The sequence below is a fragment of the Haliotis rubra genome, unplaced genomic scaffold (assembly GCF_003918875.1).
Source record: "Haliotis rubra isolate DU_JTF1 unplaced genomic scaffold, ASM391887v1 Scf121, whole genome shotgun sequence".
NCBI classification, from domain to species: Eukaryota; Metazoa; Mollusca; class Gastropoda; order Lepetellida; family Haliotidae; genus Haliotis; species Haliotis rubra.
The window spans coordinates 62889-87301 of NW_025765126.1; the positions used below are offsets into that span (position 1 = coordinate 62889).

Sequence of the window (24413 nt, forward strand, 5' to 3'; positions counted from 1 at the left end):
ATATATGTGTGTGTTATATGTATATTTAATGTGTGTGTGTGTCTCTCTGTACGTGTCTGTGTGCATATGTGTGTGTGTGTGTGTGTGTGTCATTGAATATACACCAAAATGATTTTCATAGACATCGACGACTGTGCAGTTCATGTGTCAATGGTACCTGTGTGGACCACGTCAACAACTACACGTTAACACCTATTCGTTTGTACGGACAATTATACATCCCGGTACTATTGCTTAATTCACAATGAAAGATATAATTTTAGATATTGACGACTGTGCGACAAACCCATGTGTCAACGGTACCTGTGTGGACCACGTCAACAACTACACCTGTACCTGTGACCCTGGGTATACAGACTGGAACTGCAGCACAGGTGAGGCGTCTTTTCCTCACCACGGTAGTCCCTACCCTATTAATCTCGTCAGGAAATTATTTACATGAACGTCGTGTTTAAATTCAGAGGTCCACTGTGTAAGAAACCGTTGAATGAAACCACCGTCTAACAGAGGTGAAACACCGATGTATAACTCACCCCTATGCAACTCTGAAACTGATTACAAAGCTTTCGGATTTCAGGTTTAATTCTTTACCACGACATGCGTTAATGCGAGTAGAGTATCTAGAGTTGCAAGACGAATAATTATCACACAAACGTGAACATCTGCTGAGGAAACATTCATTGTTGATAAACTGCAAGGATATGCATCGAAGTGTAACGTCATCCAAGTAATATCGACAGAAAATATACAATATAGTACAACACGTATACGTATTGGCATATATGATATCCAAAGACACTACAGTACAACACGTATACGTATTGGCATATATGATATCCAAAGACACTACAGTACAACGCGTATACGTATTGGCATATATGATATCCAAAGACACTACAGTACAACGCGTATACGTATTGGCATATATGATATCCAAAGACACTACAGTACAACACGTATACGTATTGGCATATATGATATCCAAAGACACTACAACACGTATACATTGGCATATATGATATCAAATACTACAGTACATACGTAACGCGTATACGTATTGGCATATATGATATCCAAAGACACTACAGTACAACGCGTATACGTATTGGCATATATGATATCCAAAGACACTACAGTACAACACGTATACGTATTGGCATATATGATATCCAAAGACACTACAGTACAACACGTATACGTATTGGCATATATGATATCCAACAGACACTACAGATACAACACAACGCGTATATATATGATATCCAAAGACACTACAGTACAACGGCATATATGATATCCAAAGACACTACAGTACAACGCGTATACAGTATTGTATTGGCATATATGATATCCACCACTAGACACTACATTGGCATATATGTACAACAGTACGTATACGTATTGGCATATATGATATCCAAAGACACTACAGTACAACGCGTATACGTATTGGCATATATGATATCCAAAGACACTACAGTACAACGCGTATACGTATTGGCATATATGATATCCAAAGACACTACAGTACAATGCGTATATGCATTGGCATATATGATATCCACAGACACTACAGTACAACGCGTATACGTATTAGCGCATACGGTATCCAAAATACACTACAGTACAACACGTATATGGTATCCAAATGTCTATGAAGGCACACGTAACATATTCATAATCAAAATGACATAATTAGTTTGGGTAAATCACTATCCAGAAATTGACGAGTGTTCAACAAACCCCTGTGTGCACGGTACTTGTGACAGCGGCGTCAACAACTACACCTGTGACTGTGAACCTGGGTACACGGACATGAACTGCAGCACAGGTGAGTCGTCTTCATCTTCCTCAGATTTCCCCAATAGTCTGGTCCCCATTCGTCCCAGCGCCATGCTGTCCGTGGGAACACCGCCTGCGGTGATTAAAAATGTCCTTATTATGACGATTCATTAGTCCAGAACATTATGTATCTTTACAGTATAGGTTACTTCATGATGTAACCGCTTGTAGATATCGACGACTGTGCGACAAACCCATGTGTCAACGGTACCTGTGTCGACCACGTCAACAACTTCACCTGTACCTGTGAACCTGGATACACAGACCAGAACTGCAGCACAGGTTAGGAGTTGTTCGCAGTGACGAAGTTTATTCATCAGTAAAACCCTGACTGTCCAAACGGTTGTGTCAAACGATTACTTACACGATTTCTTTAGGGAGGAATCTAGAATGACAGAGTTCAATAAGAAGATCAATCTAAGTATCACCTCAATGATATCCTCACAAATATTTACTATGGTACAATACGTAAACGCAATATATATGGTATAACCGGCATGCTCATTTTGGGTTAAATCATAATGTAACTGACTGTTTGTAGATATTGACGATTGTGCAACGAAGCCATGTGTCAACGGTGCCTGTTCCGACCACGTCAACAACTACACCTGTGACTGTGAACCTGGGTACACAGACTGGAACTGCAGCACAGGTTGACTCCGTTTTTACTCATAATACCCGCGGTATACCCCAAAGTTTCAATTAAAACACAACTACTTGACGCTTTGATACTACTTATAGGGGCGGTGGGGTAGCCTAATGGTTAAAGCGTTGGCTTGTCACGCCGAAGACCCGGGTTCGAATCCCCACATGGGTACAATGTGTGAAGCCCATTTCTGGTGTCCCCCCGCCGTGATGTTGCTGGAATATTGCTAAAAGCGGCGTAAAACCAAACTCAGTCAGTCAGTCAGTGATACTACTAATAATTAGAAGACCCGTGAAGATCCGGGTTAGAATTGGTCTTCAGTAACCCATGCTTGTCGTAAAAGGCGACTAACGGGATCGGGTGGTCAGGCTCGCTGACTTGGTTGACACATGTCATCGTATTCCAATTGTATAGATCGATGCTCAGGCTGTTGATCACTGGATTGTCTGGTCCAGACTCGATTATTTACTGACCGCCGCCATATGGCTGGAATACTGCTGATTGCGGCGTTAAGCAACAATCAAGCAAGTATAAAAGGCTATCAGATTTCATGTCCAGTTCTCTGACCCTTCATATGTTACTGTGAGCTGTGGGTCTTAAGTAACAATCGTCACACTTGGTAAATTATAGATAAACTGCAAGGACGTACATCTTTTATCCAATGCAAAACGTAATATAACGGCATCCTAATGTTCTTGAAAGCAAAAGCAACATATTCATCATCCAACTGGCATAGTTGGGGTAAAACCATTATTGATGATGATAACTGTTTGCAGACATTGATGAGTGCGCAACGAACCCATGTGTCAACGGTACCTGTGTCGACCACGTCAACAACTACACCTGTGACTGTGAACCTGGGTACACAGACTGGAACTGCAGCACAGGTGAGAAGTCTTTCGTATCTCACACAGGTTAAATATTCTCTATAACACTGGTAGCAGGCACCTCATTAGTACAGACCTCGCGGTTTCCGGGCAATATCCGCTCGCAGCAGCGAGAGGTATGCACGGCGCAGAAGGCACAATTAACGTTAACACCTATTCGTTTGTACGGACAATTATACATCCCGGTACTATTGCTTAATTCACAATGAAGCATATAATTTTAGATATTGACGACTGTGCACAAAACCCATGTGTCAACGGTACCTGTGTCGACCACGTCAACAACTACACCTGTGACTGTAAACCTGGATACACAGACCGGAACTGCAGCACAGGTAACGGTCCTTATCCATCTCACGCAGTTTTTATATATCTTATAACCCCGACAGACAAGGGTCACATAAATTTGAACTTCATGTAATTATAATTACTCGACTCAATGGAATATCATTGTCAAATATAATTGTATCTTATCTTCATAACTGTTGACCTATGTGTGAGACCTGGAAATAATGCCAGTGTTAGAAACAATAGAACGTCCACTCCAGTACCGGTGCTCCGCCCAAACAGATTCTATTTGACAAATGGAAAAATGCTAAAATTACGCAGTAAAAGCTCTAGGAATGGATCACTTAGTCAGTAAAGACATCGTATGATCCTGACAAGGGGAAGCACAACCCACTCACACAAAATGCATCAAATGATAGGTGACTGTTAGTTTCCTTTAGCATAACCATTCTCCTGCAATGCAACAGCGGGGTGTAAACAGACCAGACAATCCAGTGACAGACAAGAAGACGTTAAACCATCAACTGATACATAAACCGTGTGGTGAATACCCCTGGCTGTACCTTCAATCAGAAACCGATTCATTTCCATTTTCCTACATAATGGCTCATTAATAGGTTATGTGTAACATACCTCTATGTACTGATATTTACTGGCACCCGTGAAGAGCCACCTCTTGGGTGGGTGCTCTTCACCCCCCCTTGATTAGTGGACCCAGGGGTATATTTGGTCCACCAACCCGTTTGCCGTGGGTTGCGCCCCTGTTAAAGTTGAACCCTTTCGCAGTATCTAAGGGTATTCAAGGTATTGCTGGGGATGTCAAGAACATTAAACGCTTACGTTCGAGTGCGCTGCTAGTTGAGTGCGGAAAAAAGCAACAGTCAATCAACCTGATGAGTACTGAACGTTCGTTGGCATTCCGGTCACGGTCTCTGCTCACAAAACGTTGAACACAAGTAAAGGTATCGTCAGAGATCGTGATCGATTGTTTGCTGATATGTCGGAACTTGACATAGTATCAGAGATGAAAGATTATGTAAAGCGCTTTTCAACCCGAAAAAACAATGAAACTTTCAAAACAAATACCTATCTGTTTTCCTTTTCATCTCCAAATGCTCCCAAATCACTGAAGGCAGGTTACTGTAACATCCATGTTGACACCTACATCCCCAACCCGCTCAGGTGTTTTAAATGCCAGGAATATTGACACGATGTTAATACTTGCACATTGTCTGTTGTGTGTGCTCACTGTGGTGAGAAGACACACACAACAGAAGATTGTAACAGTGATTTTAAAAAATGCACCAACTGCTCAGGCGACCATTCTTCTTTTTCTAAAGAGTGTCCGATTTGGAAAGAGCAAATGGCGATTAGCAAATTTAAATCAAATTTACCCAAAATATCACTTTTTCTGAGGCAAAAAAACTGGTAAAGAGATCCGACCTTACAGAAAGTTATGCTGCAGTAGCCAAAACACCAACTGAGTCTAGCTCTAAAATAACAAAATCATCCACAAGCTGCCAAACAACCTTGACTTGGGTCATCTGCGACTCTCCACAGCTTTTTGTAATATTGCTAAAAGCGGCGTGCTATATCATCTCAGACTGAGGAATCACTTCCTAGTACGTCAAAGTCTTCTTCTGATCATAAATCATCTTTTCAATCAGGCTCAGAGTCTCAATCGTCATCTTATAGTCAACAAATTGTTAAAAGTAAAATTAAACCTAAGCCTGATGCTTCAAAAAAAACAAAGGGCCACTGGAGGATCTTCCATCCTAGTCAAACAGAACGTTATCCACAGCCCTGTTTCACTTACTACTAATCTGCAGGCTGTTGCAGTGCGCATTACTTTACATGTTGCGTTTACAATATGCTCTCTATATATCTCTCCGTCTTCAACGTTTCACAAAACCGATCTTCAAGCTCTATATGACCAACTCCAGAAACCCTGTATTATTATGGAAGATTTAAATGGCCACAATCCACTCTGGGGTGGTGCAACTAGAAACGCTAAAGGTAAACTACTGGAGGAGTTTTGTTCAGATAATGATTTATGTATTTGTAATGATGGTTCAAACACATATTTACACCCTGGTACAGGAACATATTCTGCTCTCGACTTGTCAGTCAGGCAAGGAAAAAACAGAACATTATTACCGTTGCCACCCTATGGTGGATAATTTAAATAAATTTCAAATTTTAAATGTTAAAGCGCGGCGTACCTTTAAACAGAATAAACGCCAATCTTGGCAAAATTCTGTATCCAAAATTAACTCTCGAACGCCCATGTCCAAAGTGTGGAACATGGTACAGAAGATTCAAGGTAAAGGTACTAAATCTAGCGTCCATCATCTTAAACACGGGGATCAATTACTTACTGAAAAATCAGATATTGCGAATAAACTGGGTGAAACTCTTGCTAAACATTCTTCCTCTTCTAATTATGTGCCTAAATTCCAACAATATCAAAAACAACAAGAAAAGAAACCTATTCATTTCAATTCAGATAATGGGGAAGACTATAATGAAATATTGTCCATTCATGAGCTCCATACTGCTCTTGAACAAGCTCACGATACTGCTACAGGAGCTGATAACATTCATTATCAACTCCTGAAGCACTTACCAGAATCCTGTCTAGAAACTCTTTTACAAATATTTTGATGATATTTGGACATGAGGTAAATTCCCTCCCTCATGGCGTGACGCTATAGTAGTACCGATACCTAAACCTGGACGTGATCATACGGATCCGTCCAATTATAGACCAGTTTCACTAATTAGCTGTGTTTGCAAAAGCATGGAACGAATGATAAATAATCGACTTGTTTGGTACTTGGAAACAAATAACCTTATAACAGATATGCAATGTGGTTTCCGTTAAAAACAGAAGTACTGTCGATCACTTTGTGAGTTTAAAATCATTTGTTAAAAACGCTCTAATTAATAAACAGCACGCTGTGTCTATCTTTCTTTACCTTGAAAAGGCATATGACACTACGTGGAAATATGGCATTTTAAGAAATTTACATGGCCTCGGATTGCCAGGCCGTTTGCCTCAGTTTATAGCCACCTTTTTAATTGACAGACAATTTCAAGTCCGCGTGGGTTCTACCCTGTCTGATCATTACAATCAGGATCAGGGTGTTCCACAAGGCAGTATTTTGTCTGTCACACTATTTAGTATAAAGATAAATAGTTTGTCAAAAGTTTTAAACGATTCAATAGATGGATCGTAATTTGTGGATCATTTTAATATTTCCTGTCGTGGTAAAAATATGCATACTATTGAAAGGCAACCGCAGTTATGTTTAAACAAGATAAATAAATGGTGTCTTGAAAATGGCTTTAAACTTTCTAAATCTAAAACTAATTGCATACATTTCTGCCGTAAATACAAACCCCAAAAAGACCCCGAACTATCTCTAGATGGCACGCCCATCAAAAGTTTGAGGAGGCCAAGTTCTTGGGTCTGGTTTTTGACTCTCACTTAACGTTTCTGCCACATATCAAATCCCTTAAAACTAAATGCCTGAAGGCACTTGACTTGCTGAAAGTGGTTTCAAATTCTAAATGGGGAGGGGATCAAGCTACCCCCCTCCATCTATATCGATCACTGGTCCGTTCCAAACTTGATTATGGCTCCATTGTCTATGGTGGAGCCTGCAACAGTAACCTAAAAATATTAGAATCTGTCCACCACCAAGGTCTAAAACTTTGTCTTGGGTCCTTTAGAACCTCTCCTGCTGACAGTCTCTACGTTGAGGCTGATGAGCCATCCCTTAACCAACGGCGTATAAAATTATCCTTGCAGTGTATAACAAAACTATATTCTAAGGAGTGAAATCCTGCATTTAACTGTTTTTTAATCCTCTTTATGAGGATCTATACAATAAAAAGTCTTCTCTTGTTCCGCCTCTGGGACTAAGAGTAAAACCTTTCCTTTCTGCTGCTGGCATTGAACTAGAGAATATATCTCCTTCCCGTCTGCTTTCTTCTCCTCCTTGGCAGTTGGTTAGACCAGAAGTTGATCTAACACACACAACTTTTAAAAAATCGGAAACAAATGTATTACAATATAAACAAGAATATAATCAATTTAAAAGTAAATATAATACATACAATACATATGGGTCCAAGGATGGTGGCGCAGTTGCTTGTGCCAATGCCATTGGATCCAAAACAATATCTTCTCGATTGCCCAATGACAGCTCTATTTGCACAGCAGAAGCTAACGCCATATTAACAGTTCTTAAATATATTAATAAACACCGTAAATATAAACAATACATACCGATTCTCTTTCATGCCTTCAGGCCATTAAAAATCTTTCTTGTAAACATCCACTTTTAATAGAAATTATTGAATTGTATAATGATCTTGCTACTGGCCAGTGCGACATCGTCTTTTGTTGGTTACCCAGCCATGTTGGCATTTCTGGGAACACAATGGCCGATTTTGCTGCTGAGGCAGCACTCAACAAATCTGTGACACCACTTCTTATCCCATTCTCTGATTACAAAGCTAGCATTAGAACCTACATCCGTGATCTGATGCAGAAGAAGTGGGACACCCAAGTAGGTATCAATAAATTACATGCAATAAAACCCTATATCAGTTACACCTACTTGGGTTGTCAGTCCAGATTTGAAGAGGTCATTATGCGACGATGTCGCATTGGCCATACTAGATATACTCACGAATATTTATTGAAAGGCGAAGATCCTCCGTTTTGTATCCCTTGTGATGGACGAATCACGTTCAAGCATTTTTTGCTTGACTGTGTTGAATATTCCATCACAAGGGATAACTATTTCAAATCACGAACTATGAAGGATCTTTTTATTAATATAAGTTCTCATTTAATTATTGCATTTTAAAAGAATTAGATTTGTTAAATGATTTGTAATTAGCTAAATATTTTTATTATTGGTAGCTTAGATTAGTAACTGAGATTGTTAGTGGCTGTTCCCTCAAATTGGGTTATTGTAAAATTATTGTCCTCCTGAGAGGGTACGTAAGTCCCAAAGTATTCTAGGTAGATTTAAACCTACTGTTATTTGTAATCGTAGCATATATGTTCTTTTAATTTACGGCTAGATTGTCAAAAATTGCCGACAGCTGAAGGGATGATGTAAATCCAACTAGGGTCTATGCAGGTAGCAAAAGTAATGTAAGTCCCCATGGTCCCTAGTATGGTGATCTACCTTCCGTTGTTGGCGATCTATAGCCGATTTTTATACTGTGTTGTCCTAAGTTGAAATCAAATTTGGTCCTTTAGAACCTCTCCTGCTGACAGTCTCTACGTTGAGGCTGATGAGCCATCCCTTAACCAACGGCGTATAAAATTATCCTTGCAGTGTATAACAAAACTATATTCTAAGGAGTGAAATCCTTCATTTAACTGTTTTTTTTAATCCTCTTTATGAGGATCTATACAATAAAAAGTCTTCTCTTGTTCCGCCTCTCGGACTAAGAGTAAAACCTTTCCTTTCTGCTGCTGGCATTGAACTAGAGAATATATCTCCTTCCCGTCTGCTTTCTTCTCCTCCTTGGCAGTTGGTTAGACCAGAAGTTGATCTAACACTGACAACTTTTAAAAAATCGGAAACAAATGCATTACAATATAAACAAGATTATAATCAATTAAAAAGTAAATATAATACATACAATACATATACGGATGGGTCCAAGGATGGTGGCGCAGTTGCTTGTGCCAATGCCATTGGATCCAAAACAATATCTTCTCGATTGCCCAATGACAGCTCTATTTGCACAGCAGAAGCTAACGCCATATTAACAGTTCTTAAATATATTAATAAACACCGTAAATATAAACAATACATACCGATTCTCTTTCATGCCTTCAGGCCATTAAAATTCTTTCTTGTAAACATCCACTTTTAATAGAAATTATTGAATTGTATAATGATCTTGCTACTGGCCAGTGCGACATCGTCTTTTGTTGGTTACCCAGCCATGTTGGCATTTCTGGGAACACAATGGCCGATTTTGCTGCTGAGGCAGCACTCAACAAATCTGTGACACCACTTCTTATCCCATACTCTGATTACAAAGCTAGCATTAGAACCTACATCCGTGATCTGATGCAGAAGAAGTGGGACACCCAAGTAGGTATCAATACATTACATGCAATAAAACCCTATATCAGTTACACCTACTTGGGTTGTCAGTCCAGATTTGAAGAGGTCATTATGCGACGATGTCGCATTGGCCATACTAGATATACTCACGAATATTTATTGAAAGGCGAAGATCCTCCGTTTTGTATCCCTTGTGATGAACGAATCACGGTCAAGCATGTCTTGCTTGACTGTGTTGAATATTCCATCACAAGGGATAACTATTTCAAATCACGAACTATGAAGGATCTTTTTATTAATATAAGTTCTCATTTAATTATTGCATTTTAAAAGAATTAGATTTGTTAAATGATTTGTAAATAGCTATGAAAATATATTATTGGTAGCTTAGATTAGTAACTGAGATTGTTAGTGGCTGTACCCTCAAAGGGGGTTAAAGTATTGTAAAATTATTGTCCTCCTGAGAGGGTACGTAAGTCCCAAAGCATTCTAGGTAGATTTAAACCTACTGTTATTTGTAATCGTAGCATATATGTTCTTTTAATTTACGGCTAGATTGTCAAAAATTGCCGACAGCTGAAGGGATGATGTAAATCCAACTAGGGTCTATGCAGGTAGCAAAAGTAATGTAAGTCCCCATGGTCCCTAGTATGGTGATCTACCTTCAGTTGTTGGCGATCTATAGCCGATTTTTATACTGTGTTGTCCTAATTTGAAATCCAATTTTAGAGAGTTTGCTAGTTTTATTCCTTGATACTGTGATATTCTAGTTGATTTTACTGTCCTTCGTCGGCAGGTTTTTATAATTTATATGTATTTATGGTGAATTCACAACTTGTTTACAGTCACGATATGGCTGAAATATTGCCGATGTGACTTAAAATCTTAACTCACTCACTCACTCACTGATATTTACTTGCCAACGGCTTTAAGAGCTAATTTACTATTGCCCATAAGAATTGTTAACTGGGCTTGCCATCACCATATCAACTGTAATTTGTAAACTGTTTCTTATTGTGGTTTTAAATAAGATGTTATTTTGTGTTGTGTTTGTTGTTTAACGCCACACTCAGCAATATTCCAGCTGTATGGTGGCAGTCTGTAAATAATCGCATCTGGACCAAACAATCCAGTGATCAACACCATGAGCATTTCTGGTTCGATGGCATGTGTCAACCAAGTCAGCGAGTGTGACCACTCGAGTCCGTTAGTTGCCTCTGGCGACAAGCAAGAACTGCTGAAGGCCAATTCTAATCTGGATCTTCACGGGTTTAACAAAGATGACCAAGAGTAGTTTGACACCGACTACTCCTGACTGCAGGATTTTGCGCTGTTTCGTATGCACGGGTCGAACACCTGGTGTTATATATGCATAGCTGATTGTTTAAAATATATACATTGTACAAATAATATCTGAACGTCATGTCCTCGTGTTCATAGATGTCAACACAGACTGACCATACATCCTACACTGACACAGACATATATGAACACATTCACAATAATCCCAATGTACGATTGCTTTCATTCATAACGTAACTGTAGATATCGACGACTGTGCAACGAGTCCATGTGTCAACGGTTCCTGTGTCGACCAAGTCAACAACTACACCTGTGTCTGTGACCCTGGGTATACAGACCGGAACTGCAGCACAGGTGAGAAGTCTTCCTGTCTCACGCAGTTAACAGCGATGAAGGACAAACATGTCCATTCACGTGTAAAATAATCCCGGAAACAGTTAAAAATGGCGTCAGTCCCATGCTAAGTTCCATCAGAGTTGAGATGCAGATGATGTCTAATGACCACCAGATCGTCAACTAGTTCAGCTTCTTTGTGTAAAGTCACACCCATCCACAAGACCTTCACAATAACTTACATTAAGTGCGATTCCTTCACTTTACTGAATTTCCACATACACATCAAACATCGAGTGTCATAACGAAATGGGCCACACGAGATGAGATGCAACATGTTAATTTATTTCGTTTAATGTATAAATGGTAGAAAGTGTTAAACACTGTAAATCTAAACGAGTGTGTACATGGCTCCAACGGTAACATGCCTATGTCCTATTTGTTTACTTACTGTTTTATATTTTTGAGATAAGGTGTTTATGTCAGACCACAATGTGATCCATTCGCTCTGTACACTGACTTGCATTGTCATCACCCAGACATAGACGAATGTGCCAGTACTCCATGTCTTCATGGCGGCAACTGTACAGACATGGTAGACGGGTATATCTGTACCTGTCGTCAAGGCACCAACGGCACAAGGTGTCAAACAGGTATGTCCACTACCGCTCAAAGCTAAAGGCTCTTGCAGCATGTGTGTGTGTGTGTTCTGCGAGCGTGCGTGTCTGTGTGCATGCGTGCGTGTGTGTGCATGCGTGTGTGTTTGGGTGAGTGAGTTAAAATTTATCGTCACATCGGCAATATTTCAGCCATATCGGGACGAGAACAATTAATTTATACATAGTAATTAATGGTAAATTGTAAAAACCTGTCAACGAAGGACAGTAAAATAACTAGATTATCACAGATTCGAATTTAAAACTAGTAATTAGATCTAAAACTATAGATGATAATACATGATAAAAACAGGCTATATATTGCCAACAACTGAAGGTAGATCACCATACCATGGTGAAATACAGTACATTTGCTTCCTGCATGGACCCTAGCTGGATTTACACTATCCCTTCAGCCTTCAGCAATTTAGGAAATCTAGCAATACATTAAAAAGACACGTATTCTACGATTAAAAACGTGGAAAGTTTAAATTTATTTTGAATGGTGTGTGTTTGGGGGAAGGTGGGGTGCAAAGTTCGGTAACGTGGCTGCTTGTGATATATTATGCACCAGCGTCATGGTCTGTTGCTCCAAGCACACATCACTAGGAGGTGTGGTTCGATTCGATTGTTTACAGGTCAAAGGGTCGAATAACGAGTTGGAACTAGTAATTAGCAATTTATGTAATCGTAAGCGATTTCTAATTGGATCGAATGGTCCGGTGATATGTATATTATGTATATAAATGGTACCAACATGTCGATTGTCGGAAATAAGGTGTGTTGAACATCGACCCTATTTAACTTTTATGCTATCCAGTCCTTGACCCCTGCGTGGCAAACCCCTGTAAAAACAACGGGAGCTGCACTCAGACAAGTGGCGGTTTTAACTGCTCCTGCCCACCCGGTATTGTTGGCGACAGCTGCCAGACAGGTAAGTAACGGGTACAGAAGCTGCAAAGGAATTGAAATCAGTGTGTCTGGGTCAGTCATCCTATGTATCCTAAGGACATTTCCACTTGCTATGTAACCATAAAGAGGAACGATTTTTATGTATAAGCAACTTCTTTATTGCAATAGATTATTTCAGTGTGGATAACGGTGTTCCACTTCATCATACCAGCTTCTAAATGTCACTTAAAGAAGTTTAACATCTAAAACTGTGTTCCACGGGAGATATTGCTTGTGTGAGATCAAACACTATCTTACCTTCATATAACATACTTTAATTTCATTGGTCAAGGACGCTTTAACAAGTTTCCGTGTCACCCATCCCAGGAGGGTGACAACTGGAAACAATATTACCCGCTGCCACGGTAACCGGCAAACTCTCCGTCGAGAAGCTGTATTGCTAACAATCGTATGACGTCATATTATGATATGTTGTACATTTAACATGGCGGTAAGGTAAATACGTTGTATGCCTCTCCCTCAGGTAATACGGCCTGATGTACACATCTTTGTAGCAGTGTTACCCGAGCCGGTAGTCGTACATCAGACCGTATTACCCTCGAGAGAAGCATACAACTTATATTATCTTGCCTCACACATAAATGTCGTTTTCTGATTGGCTGAGCGCTCTTCTATTATTTTCAATGTACCCCGCTTACAAGCGAGTTACATTTTCTATGTACCCCGCTGGGAATGCCGAACTCATTTGGTATTTCATAGGAGTGATTCTTTATCTCGAATAACATTGAAACACGTATGATGTACGGAAATTACCGATGTTTTGCGAATGCAAATCGATGGAAGGGAGATAACTGTAAATTTGTTTTTCTTGTCGTCTGGTACTCCATACTATGATCCGATACCCGTGCTTCAAATAGTTCAAAATTACCATTGAGGTGTTCGGTAAGATAAATACGTTGTTCAATGGTCCCTCGGGGCCCATGGGTTGATGTACCCTCGATGTTTTTCCTTCGGGCTCAAGGAACATAAGGGGCGGTGGGGTAGCCTAGTGGTTAAAGCGTTGGCTCGTCACGCCGAAGACCCGGGTTCGAATCCCCACATGGGTACAATGTGTGAAGCCCATTTCTGGTGTCCCCCGCCGTGATGTTGCCGGAATATTGCTAAAAGCGGCGTAAAACCAAACTCAGTTAGTCAGTCAGTCAAGGAACATAAAGAAACATCGCGGGTACATCAGCCCATGTCCTCCTCGAGACAAGTGAACAACTTATATTATTATCCCATACGGGCTTGGATACACATTTTTGTGATAATTGCACATGTGCTTTTCACTGATTCTCAACGTTGATTGGTCAGCTAAGCAGAGAAGAAATATGATTGGTTGACGGAACTACTTTCAATGATTCAAGTTCATTGACAACTTTTACCGTTTCATTGATAATTAGAACGTGCTGTACTCACACATTCCGAGATTTAAAAAAGAAAACATAAAGGTTAAAGAATATGAATACTCTTTTTATTAGACATTATTATTTAGCAATAAATTTGCGTTATAAATAGTAGTCTTTTTGAAATAAATAACCTTAAAAAACACACACAAAACAACAACAATCGTTTGCATTGTTTGTAAACAAACATGGCCGCCATTAGGCTAACCCCGATCAAGGCCAATGACCTAGAACTTTAAAGTTGACGGGGAAGAGTGATAACAATTTTACAGCCCTTGAATTCCTACAACCTGTTTATTGTTAAAACTGAAATCGGGGAAATAGAAGCAGAACATACCGACTAAAGGTGTTACCTGAAAGTGTGACAAGTGAGTCTGACACGGCGTCACAGTTGTCGCATGCCGTAAATCTTCATTCTGTACGTACACTATTCTCAGGTCCAATTTATGGTAGTGTACTCCACTTCAACATCTCGAATGACTCCTCTGTCAGTCGATCATCTGCTCCAAAGAGGCATATTGTTCCCATTGACTCAGATTCCGACTAGAGTTATCCTTCTTGGAACTGCTGTACTCCACTGTCACCAATGACGTGACTGTAACACGCCTTCCACAGAACTAAATGTTGTTTAATCTTCAAACTTGTTGAGTTTCTTGACAGAAAACTTTTTCTAGATATATTCGTGGGATGGTTGTCTCCTAGATTTCCCAACTTTTAACCGTTGACTTTCCCCAAATTGACAGGTTTTTGCGACTACACCGTCACTAGACACATGTCGGTCGTGAACGAACGATGTTCCGGCGCACTTACTTGATCAAATAACGTTTTAGCTGTTATCAAGTTCAGTGATATTGCATTTAAAAGATCATCTTTATCATATTAACAAATGTTCATAAAATATTCCATAAGAAAATATTTTTGTTGTATTTTAAAGTTATTTTACGAGGTACTGTTTGTCATAGCGTAGTTATGTTATTACCGCTGGAGAAGTTAGGTTTAATACGCGCATGAATACGAATCAGCTGTTTGAGGTCACAAGTCCTGTCTCCGGGTGATTTTTATTTCGTGGTTCTTCTTTTTAAATTACATTATGGGTAATAAATAGAATAACCAACTCGGTATGAGTGATTACGGGAAATATGCCCTCGTTAATATAATGTTCAGTGCCTCGCCAAGGCTCGGCACTGTGAACATTATTTTCAACTCGGGCATATTTCCCGTAATCACTCGTACCTCGTTGGTTATTCTCTAAGTATCTCCTAGGAGATATCGTTTTGACAGTAGATTGTGTACAATGCCCTGACAATGCTGTGACGTCATAAGCTTGATAACGTCACAATGCTGTGACAGCGCTGAGCTGCAAGGCTAATTACAGTACCGTGTTCAGAGATGTACATTTTTCATTGGAAACTAACGAAGAAAGAATTTTGATGATAAATAGAATCTCACCCTCGTGTCCTCTGATATCAAATATATCAACACTCATCGATAACAGTAAAAATATCCTCGGCAAGCCACGGATGTTTGTAACTTTATCAACTCGTGTTGATATAATTGATATCAGTAAACACTTGGGTGAGATTCTCTATATATACCCATAAACGGTACAAGAAATGTAACAAGAATCTGTCCCAATGTTACGTGTTTCAGACATCGACGACTGTGCTTCCAGCCCATGTAGAAACAACGGAACTTGCAGTGATCGAGTCAACGCGTTTAAATGTCAATGTCCGGCTAATTATAGTGGCTTTCTCTGTCAGTTTGTACTTGCGTGTGGATGTCCTTGCCTGACCGGGGGTAACATTACGGTCGAACAACTAGCTGCAAAGGTTGCGTTGCTTCGGTCGATTCTGCTTGTCAACAAGGCGATACTGTCGAAGACAATACGAAAAAAGACAAGTGCACCGGATGAACGTAGATCTTCGGCGGGAATTGGATTAGGTGGTATCGTTTGCCTTGTCGGAACATTTGCGTTTTTCCTATTTGTCGATTGTCTGAATTTCATTAAGTTAATGCCAACAAAGAAAGTACAACAAAGCAAAATAATAGACATGACAAGAAGACTGCAGCACGTAAAGCATCCGCCCAATTAGCACTTGAATATGATAGAGAGAGAGAAGGGCATATGATTGGTGGAATATGATACCCAAGGTCAACATTGGTGGAAGCAACCTCCAAATTGCCTGAGTGGAACTTGACACATATTTTCGGCGTTTGTAACGGCGTTTTAACCCAGGGTCGTCAGGCAGCCTGTATTTGTCGATGTGTAAGGAAGTTTAAGGGGCGGGGGCTGAGAAAGGATAGGTCGACATAATTGCATTCGGCTACAATCCCCAGTAGCAAATTCAGACATGTACTCGTAGCAAATCATTATGTACCGGTATATTTCTGTGTGTATATCATATAGTTATCTGTACAGATATTTTGTTGATTGATTTTTAAATATCAACACAGCATGATCCTTACAACTGTTTCAGTGATGACCGCGTATTTATGTTATACCATGCACTTTTGAAGTAGATGTGATTATATGTACATATCATAGTATCGAGTGATGGTAATGGTTGTATTCTGGGAGGAAGGATTAAGCTGAGCATAACTATCTACAGTTCACAGAGCCACAATTAGAGACAGGAGTGTTAGGTATGTTTCGAGGACATGCACAAACATGTTTTTACATTCGTTTATATCGCGCGCACTTGATTCGAAAGCAAATGAGGGTGTTATTCCAGTCATTTTCGTGTGCATTGCACACTGCGACTGACGAAGTGGCTTTTGACGTAGACGTCATCGGACGTCCCAGATTAATGAAACTTGAGGATTCATGGTTGGCTGTTGTATGGGCGAACCATTGACGTTTTCTGTCTGAAGAAACCTGTTCCAAAGTATGCGGATCACCAAGACGCACTGAACATATTGGCTGCCTGTCGCTGAGTTCTGCCAGTGCTGAAGCAAGCAACGACCCTCATGCGGTGTGGGCAGCTTATTTCAAGCTGGTGACAAAAACAGTTATTGAAGCCAGAACAGATACCTTAAGTCATATTGTGCATGAAAAATGAGACAGTACTAATATCTCAGATCGAGTTCCACTGAAGAGTCAACACCATAGGCGACTCAAACCCACGTGCATGGATGAATTACCTGGTCCACTTGTGGTTTGTACAGAGGCGTTAGGTTTTGGATCTTTGGTAGGCTTTATCTTAAAGTTAATCTTTCTTCTGACGACCAATCACAACGTTGTGTTTCACAATATATAAATATATATTTTTAAATATATGTTTTAAAATGTTCATGTTTGTTAGTATATTTATATGTTAAGCCAGTCTTTACATATTCCATTGTAAATATAAATATATATTTTAAAATATAAATATTTGTCTGTTAGTATTTATATGTTAAGCCAGTATTTACGTATTCCAATAGCCACATAAAGAAACTGTGCGTTGTCAAAATATTATCCCAGCTGATAAGTACGATGACAATGTCAAAGGTACATATAAACTTTAATGGAGGGATCATGAGACCATAACAAGTCGGGAGAATGTCAATTGAAAAGTCAAACACAATGACGTCACGAGTCCACAAGCAGGACAGGGTCAAACGACCATGTCACAAACTCAACAACGGGTATGTCCACCATCGGCATTGAGAACAGCAGTTCATCGACGACACATAGAGCCTATCAAATGTGCAAGGAAGGCTTGTGGGATGTCACGCCAAGGTCAAGGACGTTATCTGGCGGATGAGGAAGACGGCGTAGACGTCGATCCATCTCGTCTCAAACATGCTCTATCGGGGAGAGATCCGGTAAATTTGAAGGCCAAGGCAGTAAGTCAACGTTGTGGTGTTGCAAGAAATCCATAGCAACCCTTGCCGTATGAGGGCGGGCATTGTCCTGTTGGAATGTTAACCCAGGGCCATGACGTTGCAGAAAAGGAATTGCCACAGGTCGAAGAATCTGATCCCTGTAGCCCACACCAGTTAAGTTGCCCTGAACAATCACCAAAGGAGTTCTTTGGCGTGCTGTTATTCCACCCCAAATCATCACGGAAACCACCACCAAAGCGATTCCTCTCCAAGACAAAGGCCTGTGCATAACGTTCTCCCACGCGTCTATAGGCACGTTGACGTCCATCACTATGGGAAATGTTAAACCTGGACTCATCTGTCAAAACAACATTTTTCCACCTAAACAAGGGTCTGAGGACATGATTTCGGCACCATATTCGGCGAGCTTGTCGATGACGTTGTGTCAGGATAGGCCGTATGGCGGGACGTCGTGGTCTGATTCCGTGATGACGTAAACGTTGTCGAACTGTGTTGTGGTTCGGGCAGTCATCACTGCAGTCTGAAACCTGTGGCGAAGATGGGTCACCCTTATCCATCTGTCCTGTCTTGGCGTTGTTACACGTGGACGTCCAGAACGTGGCCGATCAGTGACGTCATGTGTGATCTGGTAGCGTCTCACCAGTGTAGAAATGGTGTTCCGGTGGCAGTGGAAATGTGCAGCCACTTGTCGTTGAGAAATTCCCCCACGGACCATCCCAATGACCTCATGACGTTGTGCAGACGTAAGCCTTGGCATGCTATGCGTTTCAATAGCCGTTTAATTTTTTGAAAGATCGCAAGGGCAGGGGTTGAGCTTTCCAAAGTAACAGTATTGTGTTGCATTCATTTGCTCTGTTTCTCTTTCCCGGAATGCACGTGCAACAACGTATTGCACGTCTCAAGGATGAACCCACTCTACGTCACGGAACGTGGCACGTGCATGCATGTTGGATACTAATCTCTGAGTTTAAATCTTTATATGTCTACACAGGTTTGATAAATTTAGATTTTAAATTTTTGTATGCACAGTTTCTGCCTAGTATATACTGAAATATTCATATTTGACTGTGTATACAAGTCCTGTCACATCGACATGTGTGAAACATAATGCATGTTTTTTATATGTTTATGAATTATATCTACACCTTTAAATATTAATGTGTTTGTATGAATAGAAGTAACCTCTAAACCACGTTCGGCCATGGATCAGGTGTATATATTGCCATGAGACAGATTCAGTCAGGAAATACGTCAGTTACTTTCCCTACAACGTGTTTTGTTAATCAAATTAATACAGAAAGGATCAGTGACTGTTCGTGGGGATGTTACATTTTTCGACACATTGGATGTTTTTGGAGAAGTTAGCGTGCGGCCCAGAAACGAAACAATAATTCACCTTATTTGATTATGTTTTGTCAGATCACTAAATCAGTACATGATTTGTATAATTATAGTTTTAATGCATTTATTGTGGTATTTTCAAATTGTATTCCGTATATATATTGGTTTGTTATTGTTTTGTGTTTACATCTTAAAGATGAAGTGAAGATTTTTACTTAAGGTTAATCAATTTATAATGCATTTGCATTATTAGACGTTGCACTCAGCAATAATTTTGCTATATGACGGCCGTATGTAAATAATCGAGTCTGGACGAGACAAACCAGTGCATACATACACGCACGCACGCACGCACGCACGCACACACACACACATACACACACATACATACATACATACATACATACATACATACATACATACATACATACATACATACATACATACATACATACATACATACATACATACATACATACAATATCAAGTTAATCACAATATAATGATGAATCATAATCAAGTTACATATAACCTTCACCTTTGCAACAAATCAGACAAATAAGAGGGACAAGGCACTCTTTATATCCATACGATAACAATCCTCTGCTAAAGGCTGGGGCGATTTTGCGGTTCCGGTGTGTATATAAATCACCGTCATACAGCGACGATACCCGGTGGACCAATGACAGATTGTTCGTATCGTCATTGATTTTCAGTGCTCCATTCTTATCCCATCTCCCTTAAAAAAGGGAAATTTGAAACCTGCAGGAAAAGTCCGGGTTAAACGTGGGTAAATGATATTGTACGGTTTCATTATTCAACAGGAAATCAGAACATTCGTACCAGCATGCAGTTCTTTCTCAAACAATGTTTCTAAAAAAAATATAATTATTTATTGAGGCCTACTTAATACATGCTGTAGATTTGTTATGTACAGTACAACCAGAAATTATTGAGAATTTAAAGATTGTAATTTTTCAAATATATAAGCACTCACTACTCACGTATTAAATGTGAATATTAGCAGAACATAACTCCAGATTCAAAGACAGGTGAACAGTTAGTATGTTGTCAAGTCACCATGAGCAGCAATGCAGGCTTCAATGCGGCGGGGCATACTACTGATCAAAGAAGTTAGAAAGTCGTGGTCCATGCTGTCCCAATATGGGACCGCCTCTTCTTTCATTTCAGCAATATTTGTCCGATTTTTCTTATTGACACTTTCCTTCATAAGTCCCCAAACATTTTCTATTGGATTTAGGTCAGGGCTATAGCTTGGCCAATCTAATTATGCCATATTTTGGGTCCGAAACCAGGCCTGTGAAACGATGTTTTGGGTCGCTGTCCTGCTGGAAAATCCAAATATCCATAGAACACGTGAGCAGATGGAAACAAATGACCCTCGAGAACAAATACACAGAGGGGCGTTGCCCCTAACACAGATATGCCACCCCAGACGTTAAATTTAGGACTGTACTTTGGGCTCTGATACAAAGGTTTTCAGTTTGTTTGGTCCAGAATTTCAGTGTATAAGGAAACAGCCACACAGAACTTTCATCTGAGAAAATCATTGTCCCAGTTAAAATTTCTATGCTGTAAGGACCAGTTCAACCTTCGCTCCTTTTGTTCAGGTTTCATGATCGGTGATGGAATTCCTCGACTTTTCTGCCAACCCATTGCATGCAGCTCAGTTCTAATTGTCTCCTTACAGACAGCCACAGTTCCTCTATCAATCATATCCAGCCTTAAGTTTTCTAAACTCCTTCGTTTGTTTTTAGAAACAAGAATACCAAGCCGCCTCCTGTCACCGACAGTCAATTTTCTGGGCCTACCTGCGCCTCCCTGGTGCTCAATGCCATATCCATTTGCAATATTTGCAACACGATAAACAGTGGACAAAGGGATGCCTGTTCTACTTGAAATCACTTTAGCTGATCTGATGTCCTTGTTATAATACTCAAAAATCAACTTCCTCTTCTCTAAATCATCCATACTGAGGATCACTGAAAATTTCGTCTGCTAGCAAGTAAACAAAGGGGGATAACTCTTCACAAACTAATGAAAAGGGTTGAACGGAGTTGTCTCTCTTGAATGAAACCAAGCACTTGATAGCTTGTCAAGGTTGTTTATACTAGAAATCCAATTAAACATATTCCTAAAATTCTCAATAATTTCTGGTCATGCTATATGTTAACCAGACGTGAAGGGTCAACTGTCATTCGATGACATCCTGTGTTTCGCGGAAATTATTTAACCACTTTGCTTGTTTGCATTTAATGAGTAACGTGAACTATGTGAATGTAAAACCCAGAGCTTGTTCATATGTACGAATAAAGATATTATAAAAATACCCGTCCTGTATTTTATATCAAAAGTTGTCACAACATAAAGGAGAACTCTGTTCAGGTGTGTTAAGTGTAGTAATCTTTAAAACATTTGCTTGTTGAACGTAGCACTCATGCTGAGATAGGAAGGACTTACTTGACTTGAAGCAAATTTTATCTTATCCTCGTGCGCGCGGATAGATGCTCATGACGTCAATCAACACATCGTTTAGCCAGTCATTTACAGGGGCGGTGGGGTAGCCTAGTGGTTAAAGCGTTCGCTCGTCACGCCGAAGACCCGGGTTCGATTCCCCACATGAGTACACTGTCTGAAGCCCATTCATGTTGTCCCCTGCCGTGATATTTCTGGAATATTGCTAAAAGCGGCGTAAAACCAAACTCACTCACTCTGTCACTTACAGGCAGTAGTCTGTTCGAGTACAGATCACGCACAGTGTACGTCCATTTCGTGCCATAATCCCATACATATATATCACCAAAAGGTAGGCTTCAATATAAACCAATTATATTAGATAAAAATGTGGACCTCCCAACTCATCCCTCTGCCCTTGGTTTAATATCCAGCAAATAGCACATCCGGATGCGGTGGCTGAAAGTGTCGCGGGAAGAGACTATTTTTACTATTATTTAGCCTCAAAGAAAACACAAGTCAGGCTATTAGCATTGAAAATATACAACTCGTGGTTTAATCCAGTGAACGTTTGTACATGCATACATCGTTATCATTCAGCAGGTTTTCCTAAACTGCCAGAATCCTAAAACTCAGTTAACTGATTTTTATGCAAATTTATTGATCATATTCATAATCATTAATCTAATTAAATATTATGATGTCATTTTCTGAGAACAGAATTGTATTTAACATCCACTTTAATCAACAGATGTTACTTTGTTATGTTCCGTAAACGCCGCTTCTTGAAATGGATTGCTAAAAGCGGCGTAAAACAAAACTCAGTCAGTCAGTCTTGAAATGGATTGCTAAAAGCGGTGTAAAACAAAAAACTCAGTCAGTCAGTCTTGAAATGGATTGCTAAAAGCGGCGTAAAACAAAACTCAGTCAGTCAGTCTTGAAATGGATTGCTAAAAGCGGCGTAAAACAAAACTCAGTCAGTCAGTCTTGAAATGGGGTGCAGTTTCCACCGTCGTTACCAAAAACAGAATATCATACATTACTCATCTGCTTACAAGAGCAAATGTTTACAGGACATCAGTATGACGTGTCTGTCAGTTTGTATTACTTCCCCCTCGCCCAAGGAACGTTTTGTGATGCATCAATTATTTCATAAATCAATGTGTCCTTTACAAGCATCCATAAACAAAGTTCAGTAAAATTGGGGAACATGTCAAACCCTTCTTCAGGTAGTAATTTATCATGTACCACACAATATTGAAATACTTCTCCCATTTTGTCTTTTAATGGCATTTAGAAGTGATATTCAGAAATGGTGAAAATTATGCATGCAAACTTCTTTATTTCGATGAACACGTCTCGCTCCTCAAGTGAATGACAAAAATAGATGGTGGTGACGATTTGGTGATTTTACTCGCGCTTCCGAACATGATGCGTATTTCCACCACGGATGAAAAACTAGGAAGCAGATAGCTATACATCAGCAGTGATAACATAACACTGGTGGGCACTTAACAAGGGAAGCTACTAGTTAATGGTGCTTATAGGTAATGGCAGTGACTAAATAGAAGCCAGGAAATAATGCAGGCGTAAATAGTCCTGTTAGGTGATCAAGCACTGATATGTAATCGAAGAGGGGGGATAGTGAAGACATGGAAACCAGCATAGATATCTAATTTGAAAATTCTCAAGCGCCAGGCATGTTTTAGTTTGTTTCGTTTGTTGCAGCTGTATCACACTGACTGAGTTTTACGCCGCTTTTAGCAATATTCCAGCAACATCACAGCGGGGGACACCAGAAATGGGCTTCACACATTGTGCCCATGTGGGGAATCGAACCCTGTTTTTCGGCGTGACGAGTCATGGCTTTAACCACTAGGGTACCCCACTGCCCCTGCAGCTGTATGAAGGAGGTCTGTCAATAAATGTGTCTGGACAAGACAATACAGTGATCAACAGCATGGACATCGATCTACGTAATTGGGATGAAATGTCATGTGTCAACCAATCGACCACCCGATCCCGTTAATCGCCCCTAACGACAAACATAGGTTGCTGAAGACCAATTATAACAAGAATCTTCATGGGTCTCTAAGCAGCTCTTGATTGTTGGCCCTAGTTTCTGATCCTATGATAACTGACTTACATGTTCTGAGTAAAAACTTAGTTGACTGACAGACAGCATAGATCGGGCATTAACAGAAATGTTTCCAATTCTATCTTTCTGTTTTGGAAATCTGAAAATCGTTCCTCGTTTGCATGGAAGTTGTGATATTAGAGAAATTATACAATCCATCTAAAAGCCTTGAATGCAGTCGTCCTTGTAGGATGTCCACAGAAAATCAGATGTTTTA

The 24413-nt window shown here is 40.0% G+C and overlaps 1 protein-coding gene across 1 annotated transcript in view; it reads left to right on the forward strand.

Annotated features, from left to right (window-relative positions):
- LOC124265250 (fibropellin-1-like) overlaps positions 1-16529 on the forward strand; it is a 31097-nt gene extending 14568 nt beyond the window's left edge. Inside the window, exons 6-15 of the mRNA XM_046700039.1 lie at positions 264-374; positions 1721-1831; positions 2014-2124; positions 2384-2494; positions 3265-3375; positions 3600-3710; positions 11313-11423; positions 11942-12055; positions 12879-12992; positions 16066-16529. Of these exons, the coding sequence (XP_046555995.1) occupies positions 264-374; positions 1721-1831; positions 2014-2124; positions 2384-2494; positions 3265-3375; positions 3600-3710; positions 11313-11423; positions 11942-12055; positions 12879-12992; positions 16066-16508 (1448 nt within the window). The 3' untranslated portion in view covers positions 16509-16529. The remainder of the gene's footprint in view (positions 1-263; positions 375-1720; positions 1832-2013; positions 2125-2383; positions 2495-3264; positions 3376-3599; positions 3711-11312; positions 11424-11941; positions 12056-12878; positions 12993-16065) is intronic.
- The last annotated feature ends 7884 nt before the right edge of the window (positions 16530-24413 follow it).